Source organism: Puntigrus tetrazona, chromosome 11 (genome assembly GCF_018831695.1).
Source record: "Puntigrus tetrazona isolate hp1 chromosome 11, ASM1883169v1, whole genome shotgun sequence".
NCBI lineage: Eukaryota > Metazoa > Chordata > Actinopteri > Cypriniformes > Cyprinidae > Puntigrus > Puntigrus tetrazona.
In genome coordinates, this window is record NC_056709.1 from 4,456,232 (window position 1) to 4,470,833 (window position 14,602).

Consider the following 14,602-nt stretch of genomic DNA (forward strand, 5'->3'; position numbering starts at 1 on the left):
CCTTATTACACAAGTAAATCGTCTCATCGTGACCTTTGTTTTGTCGAGTGGCGGCCCATGATTCAGTCCGACACCGGAAGCTGTCATGAGAATCTGCGCTAAATCGCTGCGCCTAGCTGTGCTCACGCTGGAACGCTGAGTAGGTGAGTGACAGGCACGTTACGTGAGCGACTCGTGAGGTCGCATTGAGGGCAGCAGAGCCGTGTTTTTTTCTATCCCAAAGATCGTTTCGTGTCAGCCGCAGGTGCTGTTTTGTGGAATGACCCGGTCTGCTGAGGAGAAAAGGGATTGAGGTTGACTGCAGCTGAACACACTGAAGTTTGTCGGGGTTTTCCGGCGGGTGTGTGAAGGTAGGCGGCTAAACGAGCGCGCTAACAGTCACTATTGATAAGGACCGTTAATTCACTGCAAAAATTCACGAAGAGATATTAATGGATATGTGTTGTGTGATATGGGTCGTTTTTTTAATCTCGTAGACCATAACTGTGCCAATAATGTTTTGCTTTTTAAAAATAAAGTGATATTGAGTATTTTTTTACCCGGCTCCAGCAGTCTTAGCATGTTAGCACAAATCTGACGGACTGATATCAGAAACTACCAAAATAAACACTTGCTGCCCTTACAACACAGTTTATAAACATCTTATAAATAACTTCTCTCTCACCTTGAAATAAATGCGTACATTGCTTCTCTAAATCAAAAAGTTTGTGGTTAACATTCTTGCCGTCATTAATCTAAATTAAAGTCTAGCCAATGTTTTGTAATGTAAGTTAGTTATGCACAATATCAATCATAGGAGCCATACAAGGTTCAGTGGTTGTAAGTCTTGTTGTATTACAATCTAATGTTCCAATCAAATTAGTCAAATAGAACATTGTTTAATATTCTATCTCAGAGTTGAGTTGTGTCCTTAGCATCAGCTGGTTTTGCTGAGTAGACGTAAATTGGCATTGGGTCCCATCCCCCCAACCCAATGTTTAGCAAAGCAGTTTTCAGTTCTCTTTTCTTGTTTTACTTTGAAATAATGTCTGAGTGAGGCTTCCTTATTGTTCTCTATTTAGTGAATCATTGTTATGTTTTTAATACTTTAGATAATAACTTCATGTTTGTTACACCTGTTGAAATGGATCCACGAAAGCTCATATGAGTCAGGTTTATTATGTTTTAGTGGGTAAGATATTCTTGTAAGTTGACCAGATAAAGTTATTAAAAAAATTGTAAACTGTATGCCTTGAAACCAATTTAAGGTGTTGGGTTCAAAAAGTTGTGTGGTTTGTGTCTAGGTTTTCCTTGTTTTTCCAAAAGCTAACTGCTCTTGTTGCTTTTGACTAAAATTACCTTTAACTTTTCCATGTTTTCCTCTGTTAACTGTTAACATATGCTCTTTTTGCATCGTACTACTGTTTGAGTGTAGGTGTCTGATTATTATGTAAAAAATGATCATCTAACACTAGCACTCTCAATTCTATTTCTATTCTATCTACTTACGGTTTTTTTTCATTAATTATATTTTCTGTTTTCACCGTGTTTATATTTTCTGAGCAAATAGATCTGTGGTCTATCTTGGTGAGACCAGCAAAACGCATTTGTTGTTCTGTTAACAGAGATATTATGTAGCTATAGTAATTACACTATTAAAGATTAACAACAGAAATGTTAACTATAATAACATAATGTTAATTAATTTACAAAAGTGGACTTTGTTAATAGCTTGATGCAGTAGCTGTTATACATACTGTTATTATATATATATATATATATATATATATATATATATATATATATATATATGTGTGTGTATATATATATATGTTAATAATTATATATATATGTATATATATATATATATATATGTGTATATATATATATATGTGTGTGTGTGTGTGTGTTATTAAGTTCAATTCATTAAGTAGGATTAGTCCCTTTCCTTTTGAGCACACAATTTAAAAAAAGTTTAGATGCTATTCTATTAAGAATTATCTGTTTTGGTTAGTGGCAAAGTATACATTTAAAAATAATAATGTGTATATATAATGTATGTATATGTGTGTGTGTGTGTGTGTGTGTCTTTGTATATAATTATTTTATATTTGTATAAACCAGTTATTAGTTATCAATTGTGTAATCCTAAGCTCTTATGATTTCCACCTGATCTATGTGACTTGTCTTCAGGCTAGGGTAATGCTCATTTCATTTATTTATTTTTTTTTTTGCAGTATTACAGACAGGCCCTGCTTTAATCTTTTATCTGCTACTTTGTTATATTCACATGAGAACAGCATATTTCTTACCTCTTCAACCTGAAAAACGGAAGTCCAACCGCATTTCCAGATATGATGTTGTCTTTTAAATTATGAGAAGAGGATGGGGAAATGCAAGTTTAACGGTTTCGCATACTGACTCATCATTTTTAATTCAAAGCAGTACTTTCCAGAGATGGCAGTATTTCTATGAATGCCTTATTTAGATTTGTGACTATATAGTCAGGTTTTATCTACCCTCCAAAAACAAATGATGTGGTCTTTGTATGTTGTTGAGGAGCTGGATATTTTGACAAGAACTTGAACCAGGGTGTGTTTTTGTGTTTTTATTTTTTGACTTTACTGAGAATTATCAGTTTTCAGTATTAGTATGAAAACTTAGTTTCATAGACCACCTTCCCCAATGCTTACTTCTTTAGTTTTTTGGTGGTTAGTGTGATTAACAAAAACCTTTGTCACACATTCCCAGATGAGGTTAACTTTTTCTTCCTGACTCTAGATTTAAATTCTTAGTATCACATTAATGCTGAGTTCCCCAGTCTCCATCAGAGTATTCAGTTAAATGATTTCCTGATAATGTGTTTTGATCAGTGGTATGGAAACTCTTGTAAGTTGGGAAGTTGATGTTTCGGTGCTTGAAGCTGTTTGGACCATAAAAATTTGGTAGAAGAATATAGTGACCGTTAAGAGCAACAAATTAAATATTTCCATTAGAATGTAATAAACTGACAAACCAAAACCCACTATGAAGTTAAATAACACATTTTGTCTGTTTTGTTCCTTAACTGAAAGGCTGTAAAACGGTTAAATTCAGTTGAGAAATTGTGGTTAAGTGGCATCAATCAGGTGGCTGACGTTTTTTCTGTTCAAACTTTTTTCTTTTTCTTTTCATTTATCACGTGATACCAAATTGTTTGCACTCAGCATGCCAGGGATCTGTTCTTATCAAGGGTAATTAGCTCACTGATTAGCATGATCTCTCTTTAGTAAATTCTATAAGTTCAAAGGGATTTTTTTATTCTTTATCTCAGAGAAAAATGTATATCAGTATTGCTGCAATATTATGATTTTGCTTTCTGAGTGATTGTAAGTTCTGTATATCAGTAATTCAACTAAAAATGTGGAACTTGTGTATTAAATAAATTCAGTGCACACAGGCTGAAGTAGTTGAAGTTTTTGGTTCTTTTAATTGTGATGATTTTTGACTCACATTTAACCAAAAACCCACCAATTTACTTTTTTTTTTTTTTTACAATTTACGTTTTTACAAATTAGAATACTTCATAAGACCAATGAAAAATATTTAAGTGAATTGTTGGCCTTCTGGAAAGTATGTTCATTTACTGTACAGGTACTCAATACTTGGTAGTGGCTCCTTTTGCCTTAGTTACTCCCTCAATTCAGAACTACTTCAGTCTGTGTGCACTGAATGTATTTCATACACAAGTTAAATTACTGACATAAATGAAGTTTTCCATGACTTTCTAATTTGAGATGTACCTGTATGGTGGTATTCAGTTTAATGATAGCAAATGAGACCTTCATAATAAAAAAAAAATGTGCAGCTTGTTTCTAGTTCTGCCTTTTTTGGGTTAGTATACTGGAATATATTTATTTATTTATTTTACATAAACGATGGTAAGCTGGCATGGTGTTGAACTATAAACAAACATGCAGGAATAAATTAATATCTTGAACTTGTGCTTAATTTATTGTATTAGTATTTGTTGGCTCTTAAAATAACTCAATTAACCTTTAATACTCAAGTTAGACACAAGCTGCGTTTCCATTAGATTTGCAAAACTTTGACAATATTTTATAAATGTTGAAGTATTGCGTAAATTATTGTATAGCATTCATTCTTCTAAAATACAACCTTTTGCCTCTTTCAATAAGTCATGGCAACAGATTTTTGTGAAATTTGACAAATGGAATTAGCATCAACTAGAGTGGCTGCAGTCAGCTTCAGTGGCTGTATCAGAGCAAGACTGCACCAGTCTAAGCACTGTTGAAGTGTATTTTTGGAAGTTGTAGTACATAAAAAAAACATATGACTTTTTTACATACGTCATGTGACCTGTAACTGCAAAATAATCTGTTTCCATTACAATTTATTAAATTATTTTTATTTTTTTCCTAAAAAATGTTCATTGCGAGCATATAAACGTTTTTGCGAAATTTATGCATTTCCATTAGGCATATTTTAAATTTGCAATTTAAATGGTAATGGTAATGCTGCTACCCAAAGTCTAAGATAATGTGGGTTAAACAAACTGTCTTTCTGTCAAATGTTTGAGTTTTGGAAGGTATTTCAGTATTGGAAGGTGGGTGTGTTGGATGAAACCCACATTGACCCTCAGACTCTCTGGACCTTTATATGCAGTCTTTTTTTAAAGTATTGTCCTATTACTTTCATCAGAGCAGCTTTCCACAAATTGTTCAGTTTGCCTTTGATAATCTGGGAGATTTAGCTGTGTTCCATCCTTACAGGTGAAGAACAGTCTTAAGTGAATTCAAGGGAATGACATACTTGAGTGAGCCTATAGAAACAGACTTTGTCCTATAGAAACAGACTGAAGAAAAGTATAATGAAAGTGTTTCACTAGCTTTTGAAGACTGACATGCAAAAATTTGCTTGTTTCCAAACATAATTTGAGTTATTTTGGAGTTGCAGCTGTTTTTGGAAGCCAAGAGATGTGGTCATATGCTATCTCTCCATCTTGTTTGGGGGGGGGGATTTCTCAGACATCATGAGCGACTGGAAGTAGTTTGCTTCTGAAATGCTCCTAATCGCATCTGAGTTTTAGTTCTACATTACCTCTGGTCATTTTCCCTTTCAGTGGCCTCAGTTTGGCATCTCCTCGCCTTTTCTACACTGCCGTTACCATTAAAGGAAGAAAATTCTCCCTTCTGCATGCCGACCAATCCTGCAAAAGCAGAAATGGACCAAAGCTTTCAAGCAACAGCATCTATGAATCTCTCCAAGTAACACTAGATTAGTATTCCTTGAGTGCATACAGCCTGGCCACTGTTTGGATTTGGCCTCCCACTACAGAGGGATATCTTCATAAGATCTGTGTTTGGCTGCATATGTGTTTACTAAATGAAAGCCAGCAGAATGGTTTCCCTGTGACACCTTTTTACACAAAAGTGATTGTCCTGCATGTGTTAATCTCTTCTCCATATTCTCTATTGGAGAAAAAAGTCTCTGATCAATGAATGCTTTTTATACATAAAGCTATTCAGATTGCACCTCTGGTTAGTTTATGGTGGTAAACTTTTGGTTTTACCAAAGTTTTTCCGCACTGTATCAAACGTGCACACTATCTATCTTGTTACATAACAGACTTTTTGTTTTTTTTGGTCATTGGTTAGCTGATTTTGTTCCTTCACCATCTTCTTTCTGTCATAGATTTGCAGAGTCTAGATCAGTGTGACTGCTGATATGGGTTAAATCTATGTAGGCCCAGAGGCTCTACAGGCCTCAGTTCTGGCTCCATCCAGAACCCACAGCTGCTTTGTGTTTAAGAGGTCATGCTTGCAATATCCCCCACCTGGGCTATGATCCAGGATGCTCTCTACACCGCATAGGCAAACTAACACTTATCAGTATGTGGAAACCTACTCATTCTCTTGTCTTTTGTTTTTAGAACACTGAAGAGTCTGGTGAAGAGACCCTGCCATGCGTGAATACAAGCTTGTGGTGTTGGGCTCTGGTGGTGTGGGCAAATCAGCCCTGGTAAGTGTTGTATACCATGTCATCTCCAAACATCAGAGCAGCTGGACACCACTGCTCAGCCAAGCAATAATTGTTAGTATTTTATAGTATAGTACAGTAATAATAAGTAGATGTTCAGTAGTCTGTGACTTTGGTTTCTCTGATTGTTATTTGGTTCTATAGCAGTAAAGGTCTTCATTCTAGCTTGCTGCCGTTACTGGTGGAGCGCTGTTGGAAACAGTGGTATTTTTCTTTTAAACGTGTTTTTCTTTTAAGATATTTGTGGTGTTTTTTGAAATCAAGTGCTGCTTAATGGATCTCACAGCACTGGTCGCATGATCAAGATGATTAGCAATTATTATTAATAATGGTACTTCAGCATTTAATTATTATAATTAGCATTATAATTTTATTTCCTAGCCCAACTGATGAAAAAAATATATAATTTAAACTTTTTAAAGCTGCAGCATTTTGGGTTTGCTTTTTTTAATCTTTTAATTTAAATAAGAGGTCATGCCATGGGTACATTGTTTGTATGTGGGTTAATTGGTTAACTGATCCAGAGTTACTGTCATAGCAATAGGTTCATCAGCTCTAACTTGCTGAGGAGCAGGCTTATTTCATGTAAACAGGATTATAGTCTTTAAAATAAATTTCTTATAGTTCAAATCTATTTATCAACACATTGCTGGAGATTTAATGAGATGATAAATTATAATATAACTTCAATAGCTTCAAAATACTTAAGTATAGATTTTTATTTGGATTTCAGTCCTGCAGTTAAAGTGCATTAAGAAAAAAATTGTTGGTTCAGTTTAGAAGACTAAGTATACCAGTTAGTATACAGCTTGTAATTGCATAATATGCTAAATAATGTGTAAATGTATTTGTAGTATACATAACACAAAATAAAAGTATGCAAGGCTTTTTTTTTATATCTTATATGATCTTTGAATAATATTGGTTCTGAAATACAAGATATATAAAGAGCACCTGAAATATACTTGCCATATGCTATACTACAAAAGTATACTATACTAGTTCCACTTTACTACAGTGGAACACTTTAAATAAAAGATCCTTAATTTCTAACGATTATCTTTGATTTGATTACAAAGATACTATTAAAACTGAGCTGATCTAGATGACAACATCTCTTCATTCAATAGTGAAATTTCTCATCATTATACATTACTGACACACTGTTGATATTGTTCGATACTTTGACACAATATGTATTGTTAAAAACGCCACATAAATAAAGGTGAAGCTGCTTTCTTGAAGCCAGCATGATTAAGAAATTTTTCATATAAACTTATTTATTGTCTCTTGACATTGACTTATGTACAGCTTCTGTGAAACATTCTCTGGTTTTAATTCTTTAATTATTTGTGTCTCTTGCAGACGGTCCAGTTTGTCCAGGGAATTTTCGTGGAGAAATATGACCCTACAATAGAAGACTCCTATAGGAAGGTAGAAATTCTATGCTCTGTAGCCTTTTCTGTATTTTGTTCAATAACCCTGTAAACAGTGGAAGCTTATTTCTTTTTCTTCTCTTCCCATCATGCAGCAAGTGGAAGTGGATGGCCAGCAGTGCATGTTGGAGATTCTGGACACAGCAGGAACAGTAAGTCCTTTTGGCCTTCCTGTTTTCACACTTCAGCAATAGCTAGCTACGTACTATAACCACATTAATAGAGAAAACAAATCACAGATCTGACCTGCAAACAAACAAAAAAACATTTTTTAAAAAAGAATAACCTGACCCAAGATGGGCCTAATTAATTTGGACCGGACCCAGTTTAAATTTTGTGAAATTAACAGTGGTGAGTGGTGAAAACGTGGTAGGACACAAACCTACCATATGAATGAATTTATTCTATGATTCTTCTTTATAACTTTGTCAGTTATTTTAAACCCATGTTTCCAGATAATGTCGAGTTTACGTTTTGTATGTCAAAAATGTCTGAGAATAGCCTGTTTTCTGTGAAATTTCACAAATGGTTTTGTTTGAGGGGGAAGAAATACAGTTATGCTTTTAATTTGTATTTGATTTTGTTGATTTATTTTAGGAATCAATCTAGCAGCAGGTTTCTACAAGCAATTCCAAACAGATAAACTGCTTGTATTGTACCTCAAATGACAAGGAGTTTATATTTGTTAATATTATCAAGTAAATCCACTGCCTTCATTTTCATGAATGACTTGGGTACATTTCACAGTGAAAATTATAAGAACCACGTAATGCTGCTTATTCCATATGGTTTGGTAATTTAATGGTTAAGACGATAAATTGCCATAGTTGGCATATTTATAAAAAAAAAAAAAAAAAAAAATCACATGTTCTCTGGTCTATCAAGTAATTCAAGACATGACTGTGCAGTATATTGAATTTAAAAGAATATCTTATTAGCAAAATCTGAGACATTTTTGTTACTTCACTGAAAGTCAGTTCACTTAAAACTTTGGCTCTTCAAAGTGTTTTATTTTTTTTTATATTTCGAGCAGTCAGTTTACAAAGTAACACTTTTAAACACTTTTACAGTGTGTGGTTTTTGTCCGTCTCTCTCTTGCAGGAGCAGTTCACAGCTATGAGGGACCTGTACATGAAGAACGGTCAGGGCTTTGCTCTTGTGTACTCAATCACAGCACAGTCCACATTCAATGACCTGCAGGACTTAAGAGAGCAGATTCTACGAGTAAAGGACACAGAGGATGTATGTATGAGAGAAAACATTCCTGTTGAGTGGCCGTTGATGAAGAAGCTTAGTTTAACAAACCTGGTAGTTGCTTACGGTTTAAACTGCCATTATTGCTTTTTACGACAGTGATATTCAAAAAATCTGATTATTCTCCCTGTATATATTTTGTATAAAGGCTTGCTGATTATTTGTTAAACAAGTAAGACAATTTAGTATGAAATTTAGTCAAATAAAGTGTCACACAGAAATTGAATGTTAAAATTGTAGCAAACTATCACAAAAATGCTTAACTTCACATTGCCTGCAATGTTGTGGATATTCTATGTATTTACCAACTCTAATCAAAGCAAGTAAGTCCAATGGGTCTATGCACCATCCCTGCAGCAGCGCACCCTCAAGTCTTCTGGCTTGCCTCTGTTCTATGTCAGTTATGGGATGCCCTTTTTTGGACATGTGTGGAAAGGACATACTGTGTGTGTGTGTGTGTGTGTGTGTGTGTGTGTGTAGTGTGAAGCACTGGCCCAGGGGATCACAGCCATGAGTGGTTAACATCCCTGGAATGTGTTTTAAATGGCCTTACACTGTGCGTCTCTTTCATCATGCTGCTACTTCGGGTCGGACTGCACTATAAGTCCAGATCCCCAGCAAAAGTTCAGATCTTTCGAGGCTGGAAGGCACGAATCGGCTGCAAAACACTTGTTTGAGTGAATTCTTTGGATTCTGGATTTGTATAATAATTAGTTCCATAATAATAATATATATTATTATAATAATAATAATAATAATAATAATAATAATATATATATAAAAACTTGAATGTTTGTCATCAGATGCAAGTGTCAATTACAACACCATTAAAAAAGTTGTCATGTTTTAATTTTTCTTCGTAAAGAAAGCAAATCAGAACAAATCCACAGTATTTGTGGTAGGGTTTTTTTTATTTTATTAAATTGTATGGACAAAAAGAGTTAAAATTTCTTTGAAAATATCTTGTTTTCCACAGAAGAAAGGTTCAGTTCACACATTTGCTTTGCTGAAAATACAGTTGTGAGTTCTGTAAAGGTGTGGATATATGTATGCTAGGGCTGTAATGGTAAACAAAAGTGATGGTTCAGTATGTACCTCGGTTTTGATGTAACAGTTTGGTATGTTTTCGGTACAGGAGGATAAAAAAAAGGTTTTAAGTTGTTTACTGAACAAATTGCTGTTACTAGTAAATTCACTTAGATTTTTTTCTTGGGTATAAAAATGTACCCCAGCTTCTGCTCTAAACTATAGGAATTCCTTTTACATTAAGAAAAAAAAAACATGAATTATACAATTTCTGTTTTTTGAAATATAATAATTTACAGCATCATAAACGTGTTTCACTCAATATTTAAGCATGCATTAAATAAGTACGACATCACCTTTAAATGTGATTCTGTTGATTGGTTTGGTATTGCTTTTATGCCATCATTCTCAGATAGTTCTGTCCTTGTCCGCGGCCTGCTTTGGTGCAGTGTAATTTAAGGCTGAAACATGGTATTCCTAGTTCTGTTTCTCTACAGAGGCTGGTGCTGAAATGTCTGCCCTGACCACTACCTCTTCCTGGTTTGTTTAGATTTTAAACCTTTTCCATCTGGCCTGTCCAAACATGGCAGACTTCTGGGGCGTAAAGAGTAGTCTAGTGAGAGAAGTGCTCTGTGTGCTCTCCACCATTTAAGGCCACAAAAGGAAATGGATAAACTGAAGGTGTTTTATATCTTTCTAGGCGGCTTCAAATCAATCACATCTGCACTCAAACACTATTTTACCCACTATAGAGATATATACACATTACGGCAGACTGTTGTGGACCGTTTTTAGACCGTTTATTGGTTACTTATAATAAGCATTGTGTGTAGTGAAAGAAAGCATTTACAGCTGAAATTGAGAATAATATTTGGCATCTTTCATCTTCACTGGTCTGTTTAACTGTAAATGTTACAAAACTAGCCTACATGCATTCATAAATGTTGCATAACCGTTTAGTTTCCATGGTTAAATGGTAGATCCACATAATGTGTAACTATTTATTTTTGTCCTCCTCTCTGACGGTAGGTGCCAATGATCCTGGTGGGTAATAAATGTGATCTGGAGGATGAGAGGGTGGTGGGGAAAGAACAGGGGCAAAACCTAGCCCGCCAGTGGAACAACTGTGCCTTTCTTGAATCCTCCGCCAAATCGAAGATCAATGTCCTTGATGTAAGCATGTAACATTTACTCACTTGACATTTCCTCCATTCAGAACATATTCCATATAGTTCCATATTTGTATGTTTATATTGAGTTTTTTTTTTTTTTTTTTTTTTTTTTTTTTTTTCCCACACATTGCAGATCTTCTATGACTTGGTCAGACAAATTAACAGGAAGACACCAGTGGAAAAGAAGAAAGCAAAAAAGAAATCCAATTGTATCCTCCTGTAGATCCAGCAGCAGCTCAGAGCCAGGTCTGTCATTATGTCAGTTATATCATCCAACGTTGATTTATTTATACAAAACTTCTCCCAGTTACATTATTTTTCATAGACTGATATATTACTCCAAATTTATTACTTTCCCAGTATTCAGAAATTGAGACACTGAAGGAGAGGCTGCATGATATTCATAGAAATGCGATATGTGATATGTGGGTATGTGATACAAGTTAAAATCAATTAAAATTAAAACATGTTTGAAACATGGAAATAATAAATCAAAATACTCTACTATAGATGTTGCGTACCAATTTATTACAGCTTTACACTTATGTCTAAAGTCTCTTCTCATTGTTAACTGAATTAATGTAATGACAAATGTTCTCTTTGGTTAATAGGTATTCATATAAACAAAAACATTATAAATATTTCTTATATTATAATTACATTGAATTCTTTGATTTAATAAAAAAAAAATTATTTTAGGATCTTTCATTTATGTTGTTGCAATTTTAATTCTGGGCATATCCCAGGTTTATTTTATATACCATACTTTTCAAACTTTCAAAACCTCCTACTGACTGTCGATTGAGATTGAAGCCAAAGTTTTTTATTATTCAAAATTTCATCAAGTTCACAATTTTAGGTCTGAATATTTTTAGTCAAGTATTTGCAGATCAACTAAACTAAATGTTCATTAAGTTGGATTACTTAAACCTTTCCACTAGAGAGCAGCATTAGCTCAGTCCATAGCAGTTGCGTGTATGTGATAAATGTGCTTCAGTATGAGTGTTTGTTTTTATTGGATTGTTTTTGTTTTCTGCAGAATGCTGTAATGAAGAACTGTTAGCTTGTTTGGATCATGCCAGCATTCCCATCCTCAGTGAGTGATTCAATGGAACAGCTGACTGACTGACTCAAAGCAGCACCGGAAATAGCAAACAAGAACAACTCTTTTATTTCCCCTTTAAGTTGGCAGTAAAATTTGAGGAAAAACTTGATTTCCCAGAATCAATTCCAGTAGAGCTGAGAACATCTCAATATTTCTCGGACCTTCCAGACTTTTCATCGCTGACTGTGGCTGATGAAGAGGTTCAAACCTCAAACCTCATTAACATAGTAAATTTAACCTCCATTTTTCAGTTACTCTACCAAATGAATCTTAGGGTATAATACCTCTGGATTATTTTATTTATCTTTCATTTGCCTTTACGCAAAAAAATTGGTGGCAATATTTAAAATCCTTCAACTTCCTCTAAAAACCCATGGATACATCTGTTCAGAAACGTCAAGACCTGCACTGTCAAGAAGGAAAAAATCACTGGCATGTCACCACAAATTTGTTTTTAAAACTCTTTCCCATAAACTTTTGAACTCTGTGCTTTTCAGTGGCCTCATTACCTGGTGAAGAAGCAGGACGAGAAATCGGAGTTAACAGTATTCATTTGCGCAGTACCGCATGTTCAAGGACATGAAGGATAATGGTGTTAAATATCCAGTTATCAGCAGACAGCATGAGCATCTTTGTGTAGATGTTGTAAATGATGTCAAATTCAGTTGTTTTCTCTCATAAGTTGTACTTCCATTTTATGATACAATGTGTAATTGTCTATAAATGACAAACATGTATGTAAATGTTTTGCTGACAACTATGGATGCTTTCATCAGAAAGTACTGCCCCCATTCCCAATGTGACATTATTTTGTATTAGGTCACTTGGTTTTCCTAGCTCATATATCATATTCTAATGCCATTGTTTCATAAAGACTGTTTCATAAGTAAACAGGCCTTTTATAGTGTAAAAAGTGGGGGAAGAAACGATCGATTTCTATGTCTATCGAGACCGAAATATATTGTACTGAACCAACTATTTCCTCTTGTGTTTTTCTGTCAAAAGATCTGGCTTTTAAAGATTATTAAATTTTAGTACCTTTTCATTATTTCTGCCAGTTTGTGTTTTATTGGGTTTATCAAGATTGACACCATTATTTCTCTGAATAATGTTCTGTAAACGGTTGTTTTTTTTGTTTGTTTGTGGGACAAGATTATTAGGCAATGTTACAATTATGGCAAAAGTACAGCGGCTTAACACCAGGGCTTGAGCTGCTTCTTTAGGGAAATGGTACATAATGCAAATAATGTGAACCTAGCAATTCTAGAATTGACATCAAAGACTTAAGTACTGGGATTTTGTCAGGATTGAATAAGGTCAATATCACTTTTTATAGGTCAAGACTGGTTCAGATGTGAAAAAAACAGACAGGTCAGGTAAGCACAAATATTATCTCTGTATTATAACTAATTAATGTGCATTTTGTTTACATTTCAGAGATGGTTTAGTTTCAACATTTTAACAATATTGCCAACAGGCAAAAGGTGTTTTTTATATATCCTGTATTTTGCTTTTCTTCATGTAGTAGTCTGTGGTAAACAGCACAAAGCAACAGAGATTAAACATAAATGTCATTTCATTTCTTAAATTTTTAGAAATAAAATTCTGCCAATCATTTACCATTTAGTCATAGTGATAAAATATTCATTTGTAGTTTTTTTTTTTTCGTTTTCATTGTAGTTTTTGCCACTCATAGTTATTCATTGTGTTCATAACATTTTTGTTTTGTCAACATTCATTTTTGTCAATTTTATATTATGATTTTTCTTAAATTCTACATACAATACATTTTTGTATATTGTATATTATACAGGTTATTCCTTGCATTCGGTAACATTTCAATTTGGAATATACCTTGTTTTCAATTACATACGATTAGTTTTCCAAAATATCCCACATCATTAGGCACATATCCGGCATCTAAAAGATTAATATTTTCTCCACCTCAGGAATTAAAGACTTGAAATTTTTTATTAGATTTGCAGGACTTTTTTTGCTTGTCAAAGTTTGAGTTACATTGTTAAAACAAAATGATTTGTCATTTTGGTTAGTATATATTTACTAAAGCCATGGAAAAAAATAAAAATAATATATATATATATATATATATATATATATATATATATATATATATATATATATATATATATATATATATATATTTATTTATTATATTATTTGTGTGTGTGTGTGCATCTAAAAAATAATAATCATTAAAATGTTTTAATAACTTATTTTTAAAATAATAATTACTTTTTATTAAATTTTTACATGTAAAGTTTTTTTTCTTTGACTTCAAGGCAACTCCAGGCTCCAGACTGATTTCTAAATGCAAAATGTACTTTTATTTAAAAAGACTTTGGACCACTGAGCAAGAGTCCAGTTTCTTTTTCTCCTAAAAGATGCTTCTGACATTCTTTCTCTTTCAGAAATATTGCTACCAAGCTCCATTACTCCATTCTTGATCCATCGGAAATTATTCTAATATGCTGATTGCTGCTCAAGGAATGTTTCTTATTATTGTCATTGTTTAATGAAAGTGTAAACTGTGATACAGTGCTTTAAGGAAGATGAAAAAAAGGTTTAAATAA

General features: G+C 33.6%; 1 protein-coding gene across 2 annotated transcripts; it reads left to right on the top strand.

Moving 5' to 3' along the window:
* The first annotated feature begins 112 nt into the window (after positions 1-112).
* On the top strand, positions 113-13,059 carry rap1ab (RAP1A, member of RAS oncogene family b). 2 transcript variants are annotated; one of them, XM_043252375.1, is made up of 9 exons: positions 113-143; positions 239-350; positions 5,912-6,000; positions 7,384-7,452; positions 7,550-7,606; positions 8,556-8,696; positions 10,764-10,907; positions 11,040-11,152; positions 11,946-13,059. In XM_043252375.1, exons 3-8 carry the CDS (start codon positions 5,944-5,946, stop codon positions 11,127-11,129), a joined length of 558 nt encoding a protein of 185 aa, XP_043108310.1. In that variant the 5' UTR covers positions 113-143; positions 239-350; positions 5,912-5,943; the 3' UTR covers positions 11,130-11,152; positions 11,946-13,059. The 2 variants fall into 2 exon arrangements, with proteins under 2 accessions (XP_043108310.1, XP_043108309.1); XM_043252374.1 differs by having other exon boundaries at positions 129-350.
* Positions 13,060-14,602: the final 1,543 nt, after the last annotated feature.

Coding starts and splice junctions, on each gene's coding strand:
- rap1ab (XM_043252375.1), top strand. CDS start 5,944: ATGCGTGAATACAAGCTTGTGGTGTTGGGCTCTGGTGGTGTGGGCAAA. Junction 7,607..8,555: donor TTCTGGACACAGCAGGAACA/GTAAGTCCTTTT, acceptor TCTCTCTTGCAG/GAGCAGTTCACAGCTATGAG. Junction 10,908..11,039: donor CGAAGATCAATGTCCTTGAT/GTAAGCATGTAA, acceptor CACACATTGCAG/ATCTTCTATGACTTGGTCAG.